At 34.1% G+C, this 21,457-nt stretch overlaps 1 protein-coding gene and 2 long non-coding RNA genes across 18 annotated transcripts in view; 1 reads left to right on the forward strand and 2 right to left on the reverse strand.

The window, feature by feature from the left end:
- The window catches only part of LOC135100480 (uncharacterized), a 61,562-nt gene extending 59,815 nt beyond the window's left edge, over positions 1–1,747 (reverse strand). For 2 of the 7 annotated variants that reach the window (XR_010268730.1, XR_010268725.1), the window contains exon 1: positions 922–1,746. This is a non-coding gene — a long non-coding RNA (uncharacterized LOC135100480). Of the gene's footprint in view, positions 1–921 lie in introns of all 7 variants that reach the window. The other 5 variants (XR_010268728.1, XR_010268724.1, XR_010268726.1 and 2 more) reach the window with 4 other exon arrangements.
- LOC135100481 (uncharacterized) lies at positions 557–3,506 on the forward strand. The gene is made up of 3 exons (XR_010268731.1): positions 557–719; positions 2,366–2,511; positions 2,870–3,506. It is a non-coding gene; the product is annotated as an uncharacterized LOC135100481 (long non-coding RNA).
- A 17-nt stretch (positions 3,507–3,523) lies between these two features.
- LOC135100478 (uncharacterized protein CG43867-like) overlaps positions 3,524–21,457 on the reverse strand; it is a 132,163-nt gene continuing 114,229 nt past the window's right edge. For all 10 annotated transcript variants that reach the window (XM_064003439.1, XM_064003429.1, XM_064003432.1 and 7 more), the window contains 9 exons: positions 14,396–14,634; positions 13,768–13,945; positions 13,176–13,331; positions 12,971–13,062; positions 12,685–12,832; positions 12,262–12,398; positions 11,852–12,079; positions 9,503–9,638; positions 3,524–8,431 (listed from right to left, as the gene is read on the reverse strand). In XM_064003439.1, coding sequence (XP_063859509.1) covers positions 8,198–8,431; positions 9,503–9,638; positions 11,852–12,079; positions 12,262–12,398; positions 12,685–12,832; positions 12,971–13,062; positions 13,176–13,331; positions 13,768–13,945; positions 14,396–14,634 — 1,548 coding nt within the window. In that variant the 3' untranslated portion in view covers positions 3,524–8,197. The remainder of the gene's footprint in view (positions 8,432–9,502; positions 9,639–11,851; positions 12,080–12,261; positions 12,399–12,684; positions 12,833–12,970; positions 13,063–13,175; positions 13,332–13,767; positions 13,946–14,395; positions 14,635–21,457) is intronic.

Consider the following 21,457-nt stretch of genomic DNA (forward strand, 5'->3'; position numbering starts at 1 on the left):
TCTATCTACTTACCTATCTATCTATCTGATTCTATCTTTGGTGGCATAGTTGGGGAGGGGTTTGAGAGGGTGATACAGGGAGGAGGGAGGGACCCCAACTGCAATGAACCAGGTTTAGGAGGACCCAGCTTGCAAAAGGTTGAGAACCCCTGTTTTAAGATATCATCTCTATTCAAATACGATAAAATGGCCATTTTCGTGTTCCCTGCCCATAAACCCCGCTTCCCGACGAGTCCCCGACATCGTATGGGGATGAGGGGATGAGGGAAAACAGTATTTCCGACGTTTTTATGCTCAAAATCGTCTATAACGTTATATATATATATATATATATATATATATATATATATATATATATATATATATATATATATATATATATATATATATATATATATATATTTTATTTTTTTTTTTTTTGTACTTGAAGTTTGGTCCTATTGTAGAAATTTACCCCCCCCCCAAAAAAAAAAAGCAAATTTTTACCTATACAAAATAGGAACCTAATTCTCTCTCTCTCTCTCTCTCTGTTAAAACACCATCCACGAAACGTCATGTAGTTGACTGGTGGCCTTGCCGGCTGAGAACAATCTCCCTACAGTACGTACTTGCCCGTGCCAACATTTTAAGGAACGGCAATGACTACTTAACACTAGAAAGGGGTCCTGAGAAGAGGCATCCTGGGCCCGTCACCTTGGCACTCACCATAAGCCGTACATGTAAATACTAATTTTTAATATAAGTTCACTGTGGCTGAAAATGAATATTTTTGTTATATTACTGAGCTAGGTTCACGGGAAGACCAATAAGCTGGACCATGAAATTGTGCATAATGTCCGGCTTGTTTTTCCTGACACAGAGATTTGGAAGGCATGACAGTGATAACAATAAATACCACATTGTTTGTTACTTTGCGCTTACCTGTGTATAACGACTGAAGACACGAATGCCTGAAGTATCTCTATAGGTACACGAGATGTTCCATAATTATATATAGCGTTTAATACAGGCTTTTCTAATTTTATATCAGAACAGCGTCACCTGCCGTTCCTCACACTGCCTTGATCCTCTCAATGAAACAGGAGTGAAACATTTGTAGCTCACTTTCTCCACATCTAACTATCGCATATTGATTGTTTTATAGTAATATTTCCTGTACGGAGTTATTAACAACTGCATCTTATATAATTTTAACATGTAATACACTGAATCTTGAGCAATTCTTGGATCAAGTTGTAAATTCAGAAAACCTAGTTAATTTTATTGTGTGGTGACATCTGGGATCTTACTTAGTGTATTTTATCGAGTAAATTGTAATGTATATTGGGCTATATTATTGTATGCTGAGTACTTATTGCTACTCATTAATGACAGTCTATACAGGGAACATAAAATACTGGTGGTATACTGTTTCTCCATTGTCTATCATTGCACGTTTTTAAAGGAATGAACGAGCACATCACTGGGGCTTATTACTTGAAAATTGAAGAAACAATTGTTTGAATTACCTGGTCGAACCACGTAACCTCTGTTTTTGTGCCAATGACTGCCAATTAATTAGTCAGTGTAGTTTTATTCATCTTCCAGTCACGGAAATTCAAGCCATTTTTATGAAACGTAATCAGCTACTTTCATTTCATCACATTCTTTCCAGTGGATGGCACGCCCTCTGCTCAGAAAAGAAGAAAAAAAAAAAAAAATGTCCAGTTAACTTATCACTGATATAATTACCACATTATAGTATATTATCTGAATAGTGTATGAGTTGTGGAAGTGCTATGTATTAATCAAATGAAACAGAAATCCCAAAATCGAGTGCCCATTGCATTTTGAAATGCATCCATTGGAGATGTTACATTAATGTTGGAATGTAACATCTCCGATGGATGTGCTTCAAAGTGCAATGGGCACTCGATTTTGTGGTTATGATTTCCAAATCTCACATGCCATTTGTGCAAACTCCTATGGAGATTGGGTCTCCAGCAATTAATATTGTTCTTTTGCGGGGCCGGTAGACGACCGACGTTGCTTATGAACGTTAACAGTTCCATCAGCTTCTGTATAGCATCTGAGACTGATGCGAGCAACGATGCATCCATTACATTGATGGATCTCTGTGAAACAGTTTCTTTGCACTTCTTTGACATTTTTGTGCTTACAGTAATATATTATGCCATTTTCTTTTCTCAAAATTTAGTCGCACTTTACCATTATTAGGTTCAATTGATTCTGGGAAAATGAAATTAAATTAAATATCTAAATCAGTGAGTTATAGGGAGTGAAACTGTTTTTCATTTTTTTTTTTTTTTTTTCTAAGGACAACCTGTATATGTTCAGCCACCGTTCACATGCCTTCCCTCACCAGCCATTCACCAGCTTGCCCTCCCTCGGCAGCCGGTCACCAACTCGACCTCCCTCACCAGCTAGTCGTCACCAGCCCTTACCAGTCATTGACTCTCACCAGCCAGAGGCATAAGGGGCTCACATTGCCCTTCAGCTAAGCTTTTAATTGTAAGGTTTTCAATGTATCTCTTCATTTATTCATTGTTTAATACCTTTCTCTTTAACTTCTAAGGTATAGATTTCCATTGCATATCTTATTATTTATTTATTCTATTTATTTATTTATTTTTCTATTTTTATTATTTTATTTATTTTATTTCTATTTTTTTTTTTTTTTTTTTTTTGTGTGTGTGTGTGTGTGTGTGTGTGTGTGTGTGTGTGAAATGGTGGCCAGAAAATCCTTAAAATACCTCTTGGTAGGACTAGGGAGCGGTGAGGAACACATCAACCACGTTTTCGTTGGTCCCATGTTATAATGTATTCACTATATGAAAGCTTGTTTTATTATTATTATTTTTTTTTTCAGAATGTAACCCATTCATATGAGGAAGGAGAAGTGTACATTATAAAACTCTCATTGTGTCTACACCATCTGTTTCCTGTGGTTATACTTTCCTGCATCAATTAACTATATGTGTTTAAGGTATTTAGTTTGAGCATTACACTGCAACTTGTGCAGCATGCTTTTATAAATTTGCTGTTACAGATTTTTCTCATTTACTTTTATTCAGATATGCCCAATTTTCCTGATACTTAGCCATCAACATCTTTTATGAGTCTTCAAGCCTCTCTCTTATAAATCCTTCATCTGCTTTGCCATCCATTATTGGGTTTCTCAAAGCACTATCATCTCTGGATTTCACTTACAGAACTCACAGACCCACTCTAAATATTGCAGAGAATTTCTGGTGGTAGTAAGTAATCCATCTGGGGGACACTCTAGCTACACACTCCACAATCAGGATGGAAAAATTCTGCCACTGTATTCTTGGCAGATCATAAAGCATGACTAAGAGGGATGGAGTGAGGGAACTTGAAGACCCCTTCCTTGTATATTTTTATATCTACAATGCTATCCCCCTTTAAGAGAAATCTCAGTTTGCTATATAGATATAACTGAACAACAAAGAATATACAGGATGGAGACATTTAGGATACATGGACCAGTGATGGAATAATGTGGGGATAGAAAATATTTATTAATTTACCAGTGTTCATATTATTTTCTCTACATTTATTGAAAGTAAAAGAAACAATGTGTGACACACACATGGTAATGTATGCACAGTTTGTGCCTTTAAGTCACTACCTACATACATATTAATTACATATGACTGTATGATAACTACTGAAATGCCAAAACTGAAACAAAAATAAGGCATAGCAGGAACATTCCCTTGGCTTTCTCCACAAACCATATGGGGGATATACAGACCACATACAAAACTCACAAACTGTACACATCAATTTAAAGCTCTGTGTCTGTAAAATGACTAAAGGTGTTGACCATTAATTGTATATATAACTGCCGTCTCTGGTTTGAGTCAATAAATGTTCTGTTCCATGAGCTACAATGGCAAGCCTTCCATTCACAGCAGTCACTACTTAACATAATCAAGCTACTACATAAAAAAAAAATATATATATACATAGCATGAAGCCTTACATTGTACCTTAGTTATACAATCTTGGAAGGCATACTTCATCAGACTTGGTGGAATATGATGAAAAATTATTACAAATTCTGACTAGTATTTATGGCACCTTTGATCATCAGTAAAAAATTAAACTAGTACAAAATTATGTAGTTTGAACACATGACAAAGTAAATGCAATCAAATAACATATGTGAAGATTCATATTAATGCATCCCAAAGAAAATAATCATGGAAACCAATTGCTGCCACTATTAATGAAGTGTAACATTGTTTGACCCAAAATTCTATGACTATTCTCTCTTTTTTATTTTTTTTTTATTCCAAGCAAGACCCTACTGAAAATATATTCATAGCTTTGAGTTTCACCATCCAGTACTAATACTGTAATACTTTAAAGTCATATGTTATATATGTGTATGAGTATCACAATAATCATTCATATTCCTAAGACAATACACGCACATAAGAAATACCTGACTAAAAAATGTTCCTCTGAAGTAAAATATTGATCAATCTTCATAAAAAAATTACATGTTTATGACCAGTAATAATAATATATGGGGACTATTTTCACTGCAACATAGCATCATTGTGTCAGCATTGTAGCTACTGTACCATAGTAGTTTGGAACTATTTAGGTTATATTCATATTTTCCTCTCAGTACTACATCATAAAAGCAAACACAGGAATGAATAATTTAAACACATGACTTTGTATATTGTGCAGTATAAGCCAATTCAGACACACAGTAAGTTGCAAAAAAATAAGCGAGAATGCTCTTAGTGATCTGTTTGGGGAAAATATAGAAATGGGCTGAAGTTTCATATTTAACCTATATTGGATTTAACATGTGAACACAGCCATAGTCTGCTTGGTAAGGTACTTAACACTGATCAATCTACAATGTTTCATATAATCTTTCTGGTTTGGCAGAGGTAGATAGATTTACTTGCTTGAAAAAAGTCATATTCATCACCACTCCTATTGTGCAAGCATTGTGTGTTCAGATGACATGAAAATATTGACTTAGCTAGGAGTCACAGTCTTTCCTTCAAAGAATAATAAAGCCCCACAAAGGGACTGCCACATATAGGCCTGATGGCTTCTTGCAGCTTCCCTTATTTTCTTATGTTCTTATGTGCTCAGAATCTTAGAAAGTTTTAAATGCCCAGGATTATCACTGATTGGATGTATGACTCATTTCAAGTGATCTAGCTTATGTTCAACTGAAATTATTGGTGCTCTCTCTGAATTCAGATCTCCTATCCTGTTTTTATAGTGTAAGGACTGGACACTGATAAGTGATGATGAACGATGATGATGGTAATGATGATGATAACAAAACAACTGCATCCAATTTCCTGATTAAAGAACAAATGAACACATGGTAATATCAACACTTCAGCCATTAAATGACTGTGACTCCTGTCAATGAATGTATGCTTATAATATTCATTTGCCTGTATTTTCAGACTGAATATTTAAGCTAATTCTTTATATTTTCTTGATTTACTATTCTCCTTCCTTTGTCTATCTGTCTACCTCTCTTGGTCATGTTTTAAATAAAACTGTTGCTTTGTATGGTTACACAACTATTATACAGCTAACTCAATATACTTCAATAAACCAGCATATACATACAGGGCAGAAGAATCAGTGTGTGCACACATACTGTAAGGTTAGAGGTATATTAACTGGGAAGCAATCTTATAACAGCATCACATTACTATTTATAAAATAGTTACAGCTTTAAAGAATTGTTTTCTTTACATCATGATATGACATGTAAAAGCCAAAGAAAATGCAAGATTACTACATAGTAGTTGCAATATTTTCTCTTTACTTAAAAGTGGTCTTCCATGAAGATCACTCTACAATTTCCACTTCAAGACTTTGTGATGTACAATATTGGATAAATTCCTACTAAGCCTTCCAAAGATTTGATGTCATATCTATGGAATCCCAATGTGAGGGTTGGCAGCTGTTGAATGAGAAGCAACAAAGCAACTCACCTAGACACTTAACATTGTTTCATTGGCCTTTCTTACCTCAAAGTCTTCAGTATTTCATTCACTATTTCTTTATCAGTTAGTCCCTAAACTATGTCCCCTTCACTACGATGGTGTGCAGTGTAAATTAAATATCATCCTGTGAACATGTGCATCTGTTAGCCAGAGTGGACACAATAGTGGAGAAACACCTTAGGTTCCTCCCTCTCAACACCTCTAGTTACAGGTGTGAGCTGAGGCAACAAGAGTCAAGTCAGAATTACTAAATATGACTCTACTTGGAAACAGGCCAAATGTGGACTGCCATTTATCACTGATAACTCATCAGGGGACATGAATGGCAGCAAATGAGATCATCAACATTACTTTCAGAGAAAGAAGAAAGATCATAGCAAAGTTCACAAAGAAATTATTAAGTTATATGTGACAAAAAACAGCCAGGTACAAGACTCTCATAAATCCTGTTGTTGCACTGACATGTATGTTGAACGAGATCCTGTATGACTCTTAATAAGATGAACCTTGAAAAGAAATTCCCTTCCTCATTTACCTACTATGGTACAGTTGGGTATTTTCTTCCTTCTGCCATTAATCCAATGTGTTTCATTCCCCTCAGTGATGCTGCATGAACATAAGCGTGCCTTTTTCTCTTTACATTTCTTACTTATGGCACAAATTTTCATTAATGATATTTCAGTTTACTTGTATAACTGGATTATATCACAATGACATCAACAAATAAAAAAAATACACTTCTCCTTATGAGGAACACTTAATTTATCATAAAATGTGTAAATATACATACTTTTAATGTTTAAAAACAATAATGAAAAAATAATAATGATAATAATTGGAGGAAAGTTGACACCAATGTCTCCGTATCAATGAATTAATAGTAGCTCAGTCTATGCTTGGTTATTATCAACAGCTCTATTTTTAGACAATGGAATTTTGTACCCCATGTTAAAAGAAGTTATCTGAAAACTAAAACTTGTTCAATATAATGCAGTGTACTATATATGTGACTATGGATATTAGGGATTTGGCATAAGTGTGAAAATATAATATACATATAATTTTTTCATATGTAACACCTATGTGTTCCTGAAAAAAAATATATTTCTTCCCAATAGATGTAATGTAGTCTGAATATGACCACATCTTATGTAATCATGTTATGAAGGACAGTTGGTCCCAACCTAAGGACTGTCTAATATATATATATATATATATATATATATATATATATATATATATATATATATATATATATATATATATATATATATATATATATATTTACTAAATTTAACTTTCTTGTAAGAACATGGATTTCATATTGAATTAATATGCTGGAAAAATATAAAAGAGGTTTCACTGGTATGCAGCATTAAGTTGTCGAAGCTGAAACACCCTTATGTTTTCATTAAAATTTTGTGGCAGTCAATTTGTTTTAGCTTCAAAATTGAGATATAGATGTGTGATGCAATAAAAACAATTATATGATTGTAGTACTATCATTGTGATGAGTTTTGGTTCTACTGTTCTTGTGATGGCTGTGTTTATCACCTAAATGGGATTTATACTTTCATTTCACGACTAGGTGTACAATGGACTAGTGTTGCTTAGCACTTTAGAGTATTGTGTATTCATGGTATTTCTGGCAACTCTATTATCATCACATTTGTGCACTCTCAGAATTAAAGTAACTCAAAGAAATGTGACTCCTATTCATTGATATCCAGTGCAGCATAAGGCACATTATTAGCTGTAGGACCTGCAATTATCTTTCCTCAATGATTATAAAACCTCAATTTTGTGCCCCACATAGTTTCAAATAGGTCTATCATCCCAAATATAATTTCAGTAAAAAAATACAAAAAAAGTTAAGCTGAAGTAATATAAACTGCTCACTATGAGAAGCTAATTAAGTTTGTTTAATGATAATGCTCGGCCACAAAAGATGTTCTAAATTCACATTAGGTAATGTTGCGTATCATGCAATACTATTTACCTATTCCCCCTTGTAACTGAAATGTTGATGAATTTATCTATCAATATTCAGCATTTGATTAATATTCCTCAGAAACAGGAAAGAACACTGGGAGGAAAGTGAACCATTATCACAGCGTGGCGGTGGGGCCGAGCATGAACCTGACTCAGGATGCCCGAGCCTGAACTGAAGGTCAGACAACAGAGGAGTCCACTGGTGCTCTCCGCTTAGCATCAAGGCGCTGCAGCTTGTGATCTACTTCCGTTGTCATCTTGAGCAGATCAGGCTGCCCTGGGATGGAGGTTATGTGTGAGCGTGCCGACCTTCTGGATCCATGACGGGTCAGGGTGCCTGTCTGGGGGGTGCCGGGGATGGGGCGGCCAAGGGCATTCATGTAGTCTGCTATCAGGAGAGTCAGCTCAAGGATCTGAAATATAATAAACAGTGAACAAATTAATATGAAAATTAAGTTTCTTGAGACTTTGCCATTATTATACACTGTTGATAAATGAACATCATAAAAATATATGAAAGCACTCCTTTAGGAACTCAAATACATAAACATATTTTTCATTAAAGACCAACATTTGTGCATATCTATATTTGGTAACAATGAACTTTCTTACGTAGAGGAAATGCATGGTATTTCATTTGGTGAATGTGTAGACACAATTAAAAAAATTGTCACTAGGGAGAGAAGTGTGCAAAAATTAGATGGATAAAGAGGGAGTTATGGCCAATTCTTACAGGAAGTTCCAAGGATCAGATACTCAATAAAGAATTTGACTCCATCTTCATTTCATAATGTCAATTGACTCAGTAAACCTAAAACAAGAAATAACAAAAATCCAAACACATAATGGTTGCTCTGGAGCATCATGAAAACTGAGAAATTTATCTAAGATGAGATGAACTGGCCATGATAGACAGCTCTTGGTGAATGAATGCTTCACACACCTAACAGAACACTCATGGCTGTACACAAATCTGACATGTTACCAATCAGGCCAATACGATCACCAAGTGATTTTCAGTTAGCCTTCACTGTCCTGCTACTACATACACTACTATGTATAAAGAGCAAAATTCATAATCTCTTAATTTCAGGTGGATGTATTTATATATAGGCACTTCATCAGCAGTGTTATGTGTTGTATTGTACAGGGCATGAGCAAAAGGTCATCTTGTCCTGTCTCCATATCCATATTTATCCAGTTTCTCTTTAAACATGTGAACACTGTTTGCCACAACTACCTCTTCCTTCAGTTCATTCCAGGTTGCAATAATTTGATATGGGAAGCTGCATTTCTTGATGTCACTTGAACATCCACCCTTTATTTTCTTCTCATGCTTCCTTGTATGTCGTGTGTGTGTGTGTGTGTGTGTGTGTGTGTGTGTGTGTGTGTGTGTGTGTGTGTGTGTGTGTGTGTGTGTGTGTGTGTGTGTGTCCATAAAAGATGCATAATCACACACAATTCTGATGAAAGTTGAAAATTACCTTTGGTTTGTTCATACACAACAAAAGCTTGTGTGTGCCTGGAGGGTGATGGGCACTGTCCTCTTCAGGTGTATGTACCACTAACATGAAATCTTCTTGACATCCACCAAAAGTAACAACAGAGCTATATCCATATCTGTAATGAAAAATTTTCAAATGTTGTAACACAACTACATTTAATGAAACATTCAGCAGGCATATTTTACGTACATTTTTTATTTAATAATTTAATCTCTCTCTCTCTCTCTCTCTCTCTCTCTCTCTCTCTCTCTCTCTCTCTCTCTCACAAGAATACGACAGCAAGTAAGGTGATATACTAAGAACCTTATTTTGATTCATTAACTTATCTGCACTAACGTAGATAAACATAGTTATTATAATATTCTGAGCTTTTGTCTCTTTAATGGCACTACAGACTCAAACACTTCAAGACTGTACCAGAATCAGGTTCCAGTTTATGTAAAGAAGAGTCAAAACTTTGTCTGAAATTGTAAATGCAAAACTGAAAAATAAGAAAGGTACAGAAAAACTGAGATTAGAGAGAATACTATATGATGAGCCAACTGGTTAAGCAGAAATAATAAACAAATGTTTTCAAAGTCTTCACAGAGTTAAGCTATTTCAAGGGATATAAGGGTGGAAGAAGGGGTATGGTACTGGAAGAAATGAATAAAGGTATACAGGAAGTAAAGATAATAATGGAAAATACAGATGTGAGAAAAACTCCTGGAGGAAATGGAGTGCCTGAATGGATGATTAAGTAATGCAGAAATTAGCTTGCAGAGAAGATGGGTACATAATATTAATGTAACCCTAGATGGCAAAAAAAAGCAAATACCGCCCTAATTTACAAAGGAGGGAACAGGGAAAAACTCTTATATTATATACCAATATCATTAACCAGTGGCATTGAATAAATGTTTCAAAATAATGATATTGATGGATGCAGTTTTAAGAAGAAACAAATCCTCCTCCTAAATGTCAGGTTGGATTCAAAAGTCATAGCTCATGTAGTAAAATAAATTTTTCAAGTTCAATTTGAGAGTAATCAACATTATACAGGACAGGAATGGATGGGCAGACTGTGTATAGTTAGATTTTAAGAAGGCATGTGACAAAAGATTGCTATGAAATTCAGAACATGTAGATGGTTTGAAAGGAATGGATGGAAGATAACCTAAAAGACAGAGAGAGAGAGAGAGAGGAGAGTGGTGATTATAGATCAAGAATCATCATGGAGCAAAGTTAGTGTTCTGTTCTGACACCTGTCATGTCTTGGTATATATACATCAATGATATGACAGAGAAAATACAGCTATACAAATTTATTTACAGATGATGCCAAAATATTAAGAAAGGTGAAAACAGACAGTGAAATATTACAAATATTTCACATAAGTGAAATATTACAGTGAAATATTACAAATAAGATATTGAAATGGAGCCCATGATATTCAAAATGGAGTTCAACTCAGAAATGCAAAGTAACAGCATCTGGAAAGAGTACAAGACATATATATAACTATAAAATAAGAAAAGACAAGTTATGCAAAACCATGGAAGAAAAGATTTAGGACTTATATTTACAAATAATTTATCACCACAGAATCAGATGAACAGATTTACTGGGAAGAGTCACAAGAAAAGCATTCACTTATTCATATGAAAAGATGATAAAGAAGAAGGAAGAAAAGAGAGAGAGAGAGAGAGAGAGAGAGAGAGAGAGAGAGAGAGAGAGAGAGAGAGAGAGAGAGAGAGAGAGAGAGAGAGAGAGAGAGAGAGAGAGAGAGAGAGAGAGAGAGAGAGAGAGAGAGAGAGAGAGAGAGAGAGGGCCAAGATAGAAATACATAGCATTGATGTGGTCACCCAAAATAAAAAAGGGCATCATGAAGTTAGAAAAGATACACAGAACAACAACTAAAATAGTCTTGAGCCTGTGGCATTTGTCATACAAAGGATGATTAACAATTTTGAAACAATCTATTGTAAAAAAGATAAAGCAGAGAAAAGAGTGGCCTAACTGCAATATTTAGGGCTATGAAGAAAATGGAAGGAGTAAACAGAGATGGTTTATTTGAATTGGATGTAAAAGATATGAGAGGTCAAAGAAATAAGCTAAAAAATCTTTTCATATCAGAAACATCAAGAAATTAAGTTTTCCACACAGAGCAATAGAAGCCTGAAATAAAATGGATGCAGATATGGTCCATGCAACAACTATTCATGAATTCAAAGCCAAGCTGAATAACAGAAGATATGAAAATAGAACAATATATAAGCATAGCTCTTGTCCTGTACATCACAATTACATAAATACCATCAGGTTCTGATTGCAAATCCCATCCTCACCTTCCTACAGACACCATTGTGGTGTAGTCCAGCAAGGAGATGGCATCCTCACTCACTGCCACCCACACAGGGGTTGGAGGGCCATCAGGAGAAGGAGTAGCAGCAGGGAAGAGTGTAGCCCCAAAATAAGGCCATTTCCTAGTACAGGTCAAATAAATGCGTACACAGTCACTCTGTGACCTTCCTCGTAGACTGACCCACTTTTCTTGTAAACTATCAAGCAAGTTTCTGTAAAGATAATAAACAAAAGAACTTGATATTTATCACCAATCAATTTATATTCAAGCCTATATCATCACAGCTTTTAAGGGTTTAAACCACATGAATCATGCTACATATAAATTTACACACAAAGTATCTTTACATTGACTTGATGAAAGTCCAAGTCAAGAGGTAGACTGTAGACTTACTTGGTGTCCTCATCTGAAAGGTCTTCCCTGTATCTGGCAGGATAGAACTTGTTGAATGCCTGCTGGACGTGTGCCGTTGAGGGGCCTGATGAACCTGACCCTCTGGACCTCTCACTGTTCACTTCTCCCATGTCAATCTGTAAATGGGAATCATGTTATACAAGTTGTGTTTGAGCTTTACACAAATGGATCTTCCCATCAGAATGAAACCTCATGTTCAGTATACTATAAGTATTAAAAAAATATTTATTCTGTTACCACAGGAAGGTCATGCTATCTAATCAGATGCTGTTCATCTTCATCTATTTTCTTGTGTTCTAAATCATGATTACAAACTTCATCTGTGTACCTGATTCTTAGTTTGCAAATTGCAAATGAAATACAAAAGCAAGTAGGTAAATGTGAACAGTATATAGTAGTTACCTGTGCCATGAGTGTTGCTAATTCTAGTGCTAATTCCCAGGTAATCGGGAACTTGCCCTGCTGTATCTGTTGGTTTACTTGGTAGCACAGCAGCAACTTTTCCTTGTCAGTTTCATGCTTAGCAGCAGCTCGGTAATATAATCGAGACCTGTGTAAGAGGTAAGGTGTCAATACCTGGACTGGTAGGTTCTTCCTTGTGCCTTTACAAAGATATATAAACCATGATATCTTAAGATTATATGCAAAGCTGGAAGTACAATCACCAAACACCTCTTAGTTTACTTACTTATAAAGGAGACGTATAACTTTGGTATTTTCAAACTTTCCAGAGCCCTTTTCTCTCAGTGCTGTCTCCCATTTGGATATAACATCACATAGCTTAAAAGAGGGAAAGTACATCAATATATGTGTGTTATGTGGCAATACATATAATATACTATGAGATATCATATTCAAGATAATACTGATGATGAACACAGCAACTGACAAACCTTAGCATTTCGGTTCAGACAGTGTTCAAGGTCCTTCTCAATGGGATCATCTGAGAAGAGAGCAAATCCTGACTGTTGAACATCCCGACACCCTATCTCATGGTTCAGTGATGACAGGAACTCTTCAATGGTTGTTGAACCATCAAAGCCAATCACCTGAACAAAAAGATACACCATTAGATGCAAAAGAACCTGAGAGAATTTTAGAAGGGTCATAAACACACAACACACCTCAGACACAGGATGTGGAGTACTTTGTATTATCTGTATATCACAATAAAGCAACTAAAAGGAATGGCATGAAGGGACTGAGGATCCTCTTCTTAATATGTTTGTTTCTTGCAAGGCATCAAAAACAAGGTTCAGAAAAATTAAACTGCTTTTCCCCCTCTATATCTGCCCTCATCATAAGATTATAGATAAAGAAAGGATCCCTAGTCTCCTAAATGTCTTTTTTTTTTTTTGCCTTTCAGGATACACAGGAAATACAGTGCCAGTAATTAAATAAATAAATAAATACAATGTCTTTTTTTGAGATCCAACTACTATACAAGATTTCCAAAGCAGCTTCATGCATTATGCTCTTACTTACTTGGTATGTTCCATTGATGAAGTGGACGGGTATAGCATGGGGCAGGGAATGGTGGTATGGGTTCTTTAGCAGGATAGAGAGAACTTCCATACGGGAAGGTTTGGCTTCACGACCTCCATGTTCTAGGGTTCGCTCAAGGGCTCGCTGGCAATATGCAGCATATTTTCCTACCTCAGATCTGCAAAAAAAGTGGCAGGGTATGATGGGCTTATGAATATCATGTTGCATCCATCTATGTCCCCGTATTTTTCTATGTATATACCAAAATAGCACACAAAAAAAACTTTTACATGAAATGCATTTGAGTGAATTTTGCAACTGAAATATACACACAACAAATGAGAAAATGAAATCAGAGATTATAATGTGATGTGAATTCAACAATTAATGACACTATTTTTTGAAAAAGAGAGTTACTGTGGAAAGCAACAAATAATAATAAAGGGACAAAATTATTTTAAATGACAATGTAACTTACAGATCAAATACAAAAATTTAAAAGTGAATACAAGGAATAAAATATTACTTACAATCTAGTCATGTTTCAAGACTGCATTACCTAAGATGAGACTAAGAACATTATTGGTTTGAAACTGCACTGTATGAATATTAACTTAAACAAACTTACTTAGTATCTGCATTTCTCTCCAGATGAAGTTTGAGATACCACAGCAACTTGTTGTTTTTAGGAACAAAGAGTGAAACAGCCAGTGCCAGGAACTGCCATCCCTGAATGAATGTGTAGGATGGAGGGTTGATCTTGGGATCAGCTGGCAGTGGCTGTCCACTCCCCAGGGTGGGTGAGGCTTTTTGTGCACCCGAGGAATCACACAGAAACAGTGATTGTGTTGCACAAAGAAGCAGGTTCTGGGAAGAAAGATTATTGTAATGAATATATGTTGCTTGATATACTGTCAAAAATTTGTTTGAATGCTACAGTTTTGAATTTCTTCACACTTATCCTATGCATACTGCTTATGTAGAATAGAATTTTATAACAAGAAAAAGTATACTCAATTAAATCCAATGTTCATAACATATAATATACATACTTTCATCTAAACAAACAGCACAGTTATATATATATATATATATATATATATATATATATATATATATATATATATATATATATATATATATATATATATATATATATATATATATATATATATATATATATATATATATATATATATATATATATATATATATATATATATATATATATATATATATATATATATATATATATATATATATATATATATATATATATATATATATATATATATATATATATATATATATATATATATATATATATATATATATATATATAAATGAAATGTATGGTATGAAAAGTTCTAACACACACCAGTACAATGATTACATGATATTAGATGACAATACAATACATAGGCACTACAGACTGACCCACAAACCACACTGCTGCCTCCTTCCACAATTTCAGCATGGCAGCTGATTGGTGCACTCATATAGTTCTTACCACTTCCAAAATTTTTAATTATAATATTTCCAATCACCTTATCAGTTAGCCTTGCCCTAAGCTGAGTTTCTGAAATATCAACAGAAAAACAATAACAATATCAAAGTAATGACCCTTGACAGAAATTGTGGAAACAGACATAGGAGGTATATCATTTACATAAACCCATTCATATAAGGCCCTATACACACTCAGGCGACCTCTCTGGCTGCCTGAACAGCCGGGCAGAAAGGCCAGCCTGTGTCACCCACACACTATTCAGTCTTGCCTCAAGGCAGTTCTAGCGAGACACAATGGAGTGAAGATCATGGCCTCTCACATGGATATGGAAGAGTTAAGACATACTTGTGTCTGCAACTGTTGCAGTGAACTACAAGTTATTACAGAAAACCAAGAAGAAGAGAAAGAGTAACTTATTTTCATGTTTGATATAGATGTGAACTGCTTCTGAGCATAGAAGGCTGACATTCTGCCACATACTGCCTAATTTAAATGTAATGATATTTCTAGCATATTATCCTTTAATATCTACAACTAAATATTTTGATGTGTCACCATAACTCCCATTTTTGTGCTAAAAGATATATAAATAAAATATATATATATATATATATATATATATATATATATATATATATATATATATATATATATATATATATATATATATATATTATGTTTTCCATGTATATATAATATAATTTAATATATATATATATATATATATATATATATATATATATATATATATATATATATATATATATATATATATATATATATATATATATATATATATATATATATATATATATATATATATTATAAGTTTCTGTATCAAACTTCAAAAGCTGGAAGTTTTGTGTGCAGCAGACATGTTCACAGTAAGCTGCTGAGTGCTGTACTGAGAGATGTGGCCTCAAGGCTGCCTCATTTGCCCAAACACACTCAAACAGGTTTGACTGGACGCTGGCCAGACGAAACCAACCTGGCAGCTACAGGTTCATGAGGTGGCCTCTCATGCGGCCTGCACAGGCTGCCTCAATGTCTCATACACACTCAGTTTTGCCTGAACAGTCCTGATTTGCATAGGTGGCTGGACAGGCTGCCTGAGCATGTATAGTGCCCTTATGACTGCTGACGTGCAGCAACTCTCCAGTGGCATGAGTCAAGTCAAACAGATGAGTTTGTGTCAGTAATATATTTTCACAACTTTTCTGAAGGGTTAATACTTTAATAACTGTCCTCCTATTGATATCTTTTAAAAAATAGACTTCAGATAATAGCAATTGATTAGGTGATTGAATTTCTTAAAAAAAAAAAAAAAAAAAAAATGTAAGGATGTGGGAAGGATATTATGAGTACACCAATCAGCTGCCATGCTGAGAGAGGAAGGAGAAAGTGGAGTGTGACTAATGGGAGACCTAAGTTTGCAGAAACTACAGATATATGAGTTATATGAAGACCATTAATCACCACATGAACACAAATTCATGAAGAAATTAATATTCAAACTTTTGCTATATTGTTTTATATTTCTCTCTGAACAAGAGATATTATAATAGGATCTGTAAGGGTTCACAACTGTAACGTGTCATGGCAGATAGGTTGGTAGCTTAAAGTAAGATATGATAACTTACAAACCTGCTTTTATGAAAATAAAATAAATTATTAATGTCAGTTGTACATTGTAACATTACTGCTTGCAACTCAACTAGCTATGATGGCTGTGTTACACTGCTGAGCTTCTATATATGTCATGATTGTTTTTGTTGCTCTTTTTTTATATAAAGAATTGTGTACAGCAAGGCAACTTTTTTGCTTTATTTTTTTGTAGGATTAGGGCAATGCTGTACACTACAGCAGCAGTGCATCAGAATATAATTATACCAACAGTATTTCTAATATGGTCTCACAAAATGTCACTGGATACTGAAAAAGGCAAAAATGGGGGATGAACATGATAGTAAATGCCTTTTATCTCAAAATTAAACTAGATATACAGTTATATGAACATTGTTCAATTTGAATGAACAATACTCTGAAATGTTCAACATGAGAGATTGCTTAAACAATCAATCAAACAAGGTGTGAGTTATGGAGTACAAGCACTCATATTCTTTGCATAATTGGCACAGTGTGAAATCAACACAGTTTACACTGCTTGACTGATGATGCAGTCAAATGAGGTTACTTTTCGTCTAGTACTTGTCAATGTATTAACATTCAAATGCCTGCCTTCCCCACTAACCAGCACCTGTGTCCAGTGACTTTCATCAAGCAGTACAAATTGTACCAAGAGCAGGAAAAAAATAAATAAATAAAATAAATAAAATAAAAAAAAATATATAAAAAAATAATTCTTTACATGTGAAATTAACAAAGGTTAAACCTTGTCATAGTTTTAAGGCAGCATCACATGTAACATAATTTTATATTAACAAGGCTTGCAAGTTATTCATTAGACATGAAAAAAAGTCAAGAGGAGTGTTTCAGTACTTGACATCACTTAATTTTTTTTTTTCCAACATGATTAGTTCATTCTAATGTTATCACTGTTGTGTATCTGCCTCCTACACTGATCTATTTTGCATTATCTGTTCACAGATTTATATATATATATATATATATATATATATATATATATATATATATATATATATATATATATATATATATATATATATATATATATATATATATTCTGTCACTACATTGCCTTTTCCCTCCACTTGATAAATTTCTAGTGTCTCAATTTATCCTACACTATGAACACATGAGATGCTGCTGTTTTTCAAGATTGAACTTCTTAGGAAAGAATGTGGGGCAATCCCAGTCTAGCCACACAAACACACATTATACCATTTGAAGCACTGTGCCATATATATATATATATATATATATATATATATATATATATATATATATATATATATATATATATATATATATATATATATATATATATATATATATATATCACTTGATAGGGATCTTTACTGCTTGCCACCAATGTAATGATTCCTTTGTTCCTTTTTCACCATCCATAGAAACAATGAAAAAACTGATCTGAAGGTGAGATAAATCTTTAACCATGAGAGGTCATGCCTGGTTAGGGACTGAAACCCTGACCAGGGGGACAGACATTAGGACCATGATGACAACTGGTATTAGAATAATTTTTGTCTTTGTACTCCTGGTCACTACACACATGACCACAATTCATTATGGAATAACATTATATTGTCACACAAGTTATGTGAGTAAAGATGACAAATATTTACAAACAGAAAAGATAATTTACACTGCACATGTAGCTATTCTTATTACCCTTCTGTTCATCAGCACTCTGTCTTGAAAGATAATTTTGATTACAGACTCCTATCCGTTTAACTAACCACAGCATTGCAAGCATTAGCCAGGCATGTCCCACTTGCCTGCATCTGAGGGCAAAACAGCAGCCAAAAAAACTTATATCATAGCACTTGTGGGTTATGGCAATATGAAAACAAACTATGTAATATATAACTGAAAGCCTATCCTTGGTGAATATGTCATTTTCTTATTCTTTTCTTATTATAGATGACTACCAAATTAGTTCAACATTTGAGTCAAGGTAATACTGTCATGTTATGATTATGTACATAAATTCTGACTTGCAGTAGACTTAATTGGCAACACAACTATAATTATTCCCTCCCCCTTGAGCTTGGGAGCAACAAGACTTCCATATATCTTACATCTTCAAGACACTCACAGAATCTCTCTTTTTTCATCCAGTGCCCATGCCATCAACAATAGTCATTAAAAGAAGACACACTTCTAATAACACATTTCATAGCTTTAACTTCCAGTATTTTTCATAAAAAATCAAGAGCTGTCATAACTTTCACACATCCTATACATAATACATTTCAGAATCCCTGATATCTGCATCAAGTAAACAAAGAGATAAACACTTACAGTAGTGGTATGAAACATTTGTTTACAAAGATACTATTTCTGCTGATGGCAATCTGTGGTTCATGGACACTGGTTGCTTAACTAATGTGTTAATGTCAACCATTTAAAAAAAATATCAGAGATGTTTTTCTATTTATCTCCTTGATAATACCTCAAATATCAACATGAACGTATGATAACAAAAATGTAAGATATTTCAATATGCATTATTTTATAAAGTGGTAAATCTGAGATAATTAATTTGTTTTACAACTAAAAATCATACCTGTAAACAGAGATGAGCCAATCAATTTGCTGCCTTGAAAGATAATCTACAAATTATGCCCAACACATTTTAGAGTTAGATGCAATGTTGCTATTAATGTACAATGGTGGGAAATTTAAGGAACTAAAATAAAATAAATAAATAAATAAAAAAAAATCAGGTAACCAACAATAACTGTAAAACAACAACAAAAATTGTTACTGGTGCAGTGTTGCAACATCAAAATTGTCAAATACAAGCACCTGTTTCATTATCATTGATTTAAGTAACCCCATTTCCACACCAGACTACAAGACAGAGGGAAGAGGATGCAGGACAGAGTGAAGTTTCAATTGTAGGACAAAACAGCCACTTCTATCCATCCTAAATGTATTCTGCAAAATGCTATGTATCAATCTCAAACATTTTGTCACTAAATACACAATTCACTTTCAAAGTCTGCAATTCCATCCCTTGCATTCCACTGTCACTTGATGTAATTAATTCTTCGACTCTTCTTACAGCTACAGCCATTTCAAGTAAAGTGGTTTCTACTTTTCTCCTTTATGACAGGTCTCCATCTAATGTCCACACACCATTAAAATATAATAGTATAGGTAACAAGTCCTGGAGATTTCTTATATTACTATCAATGAATTTGCTTTCAACTCTACTTTCAAGTCCACTCACTATCTTGTGTCACTGGACTGATCTCTTCACAGTACTGTATTCAATCTTTTAGTCTTTAAACATTAAGTAAAGTAGGTAATCCAATTTCAGCTTTTTTTTTTTCAAAAATTTTAATAACACAATACAGACTTCAATGTCATTTCACTTCTTCACCTTAGAACTGCCTAAGTACATCTTTTCATTTTTTATCTTTCCCAACTGACTGTCTACTTTCTTAGAGCTGAGGATAGTTTTGTTGTAAACACACAAAGAAAGGCTGCAAAATCAAAGCCTGATGTAAAATTGATCTTCATACTCATTCATAACTAATTTCTCACATCAGGTGGACCAGACAAAGCACCACGTACTTGTACACACATCATTCACACAGTGGGGCTAAGAGAGTGAATGATGTGTATATGAGTATGTGGTGCTTTGTCTGAACCACTATGTATGGGACTGCTGGCCTGGTAGACAGATAGAATATAAGGAGAAAAATTTTTTTGCCATAGCTGAGCAACAAAGGAAGAAGGAAGATTCAATACTGCTAAGCAAATGGGCAATGGGGTCACTTATTCTATAGCACTGCATTTTAATAGAATATAAAGTATCAAGAAAACATAACTGACTAAAACTGTGTAAAAAAATAACATAAAAGCATCAAAGGAATTATGTGATTCACTTCATGCACTTAAAAAAAATTGCTGTGTAAACTGTATAAAAAAAAAAGAAAAATGGAGGACAAAACATTGAGTACATAATGTGACTGGCTGAACACACTGAGGTGGTGGTGTGTGGGTGACGCCAGCACTGTGGGGCGGACACAGTGGGCACACACCAAGGCATGGCAAATGGTGGAAGGTTGACAGACACTAGAGCTCAAGCAGAACAGCCATAACTTAACAAAACTAACTTAACTTTATGAAACTTAAGTACTGAAAAGCATTTGCCACCTCATTTCTGAATCCACAGCAGACTATGACAACTGAATTCTGAAGGATATTATTTCCTTTCAATTAGTGTCACTCTATAAGCATGTAAGTTTAAATGAGATGACAGTGTCTGATGGGTAAATGAATTCACCAGTTCATAATAGTTTCTAACTGATTACTACTTATGTAATTACAATAATTTTAAAGAAAAAATAGAATGAAATATAGTTCAGTCAAAGCCCTTTTCTGTGTTATTGTTTCTTTATCCAAAGGATGAATCTGTGTAGACTTAATATGAGAATCATTTGTTTTTGAAAATATTCAGTGTACCATTCTCCTGCACCAAGAACATGCATGTATTTTAAAACATTT

Source organism: Scylla paramamosain, chromosome 5 (assembly GCF_035594125.1).
Source record: "Scylla paramamosain isolate STU-SP2022 chromosome 5, ASM3559412v1, whole genome shotgun sequence".
Classification (NCBI taxonomy): Eukaryota; Metazoa; Arthropoda; class Malacostraca; order Decapoda; family Portunidae; genus Scylla; species Scylla paramamosain.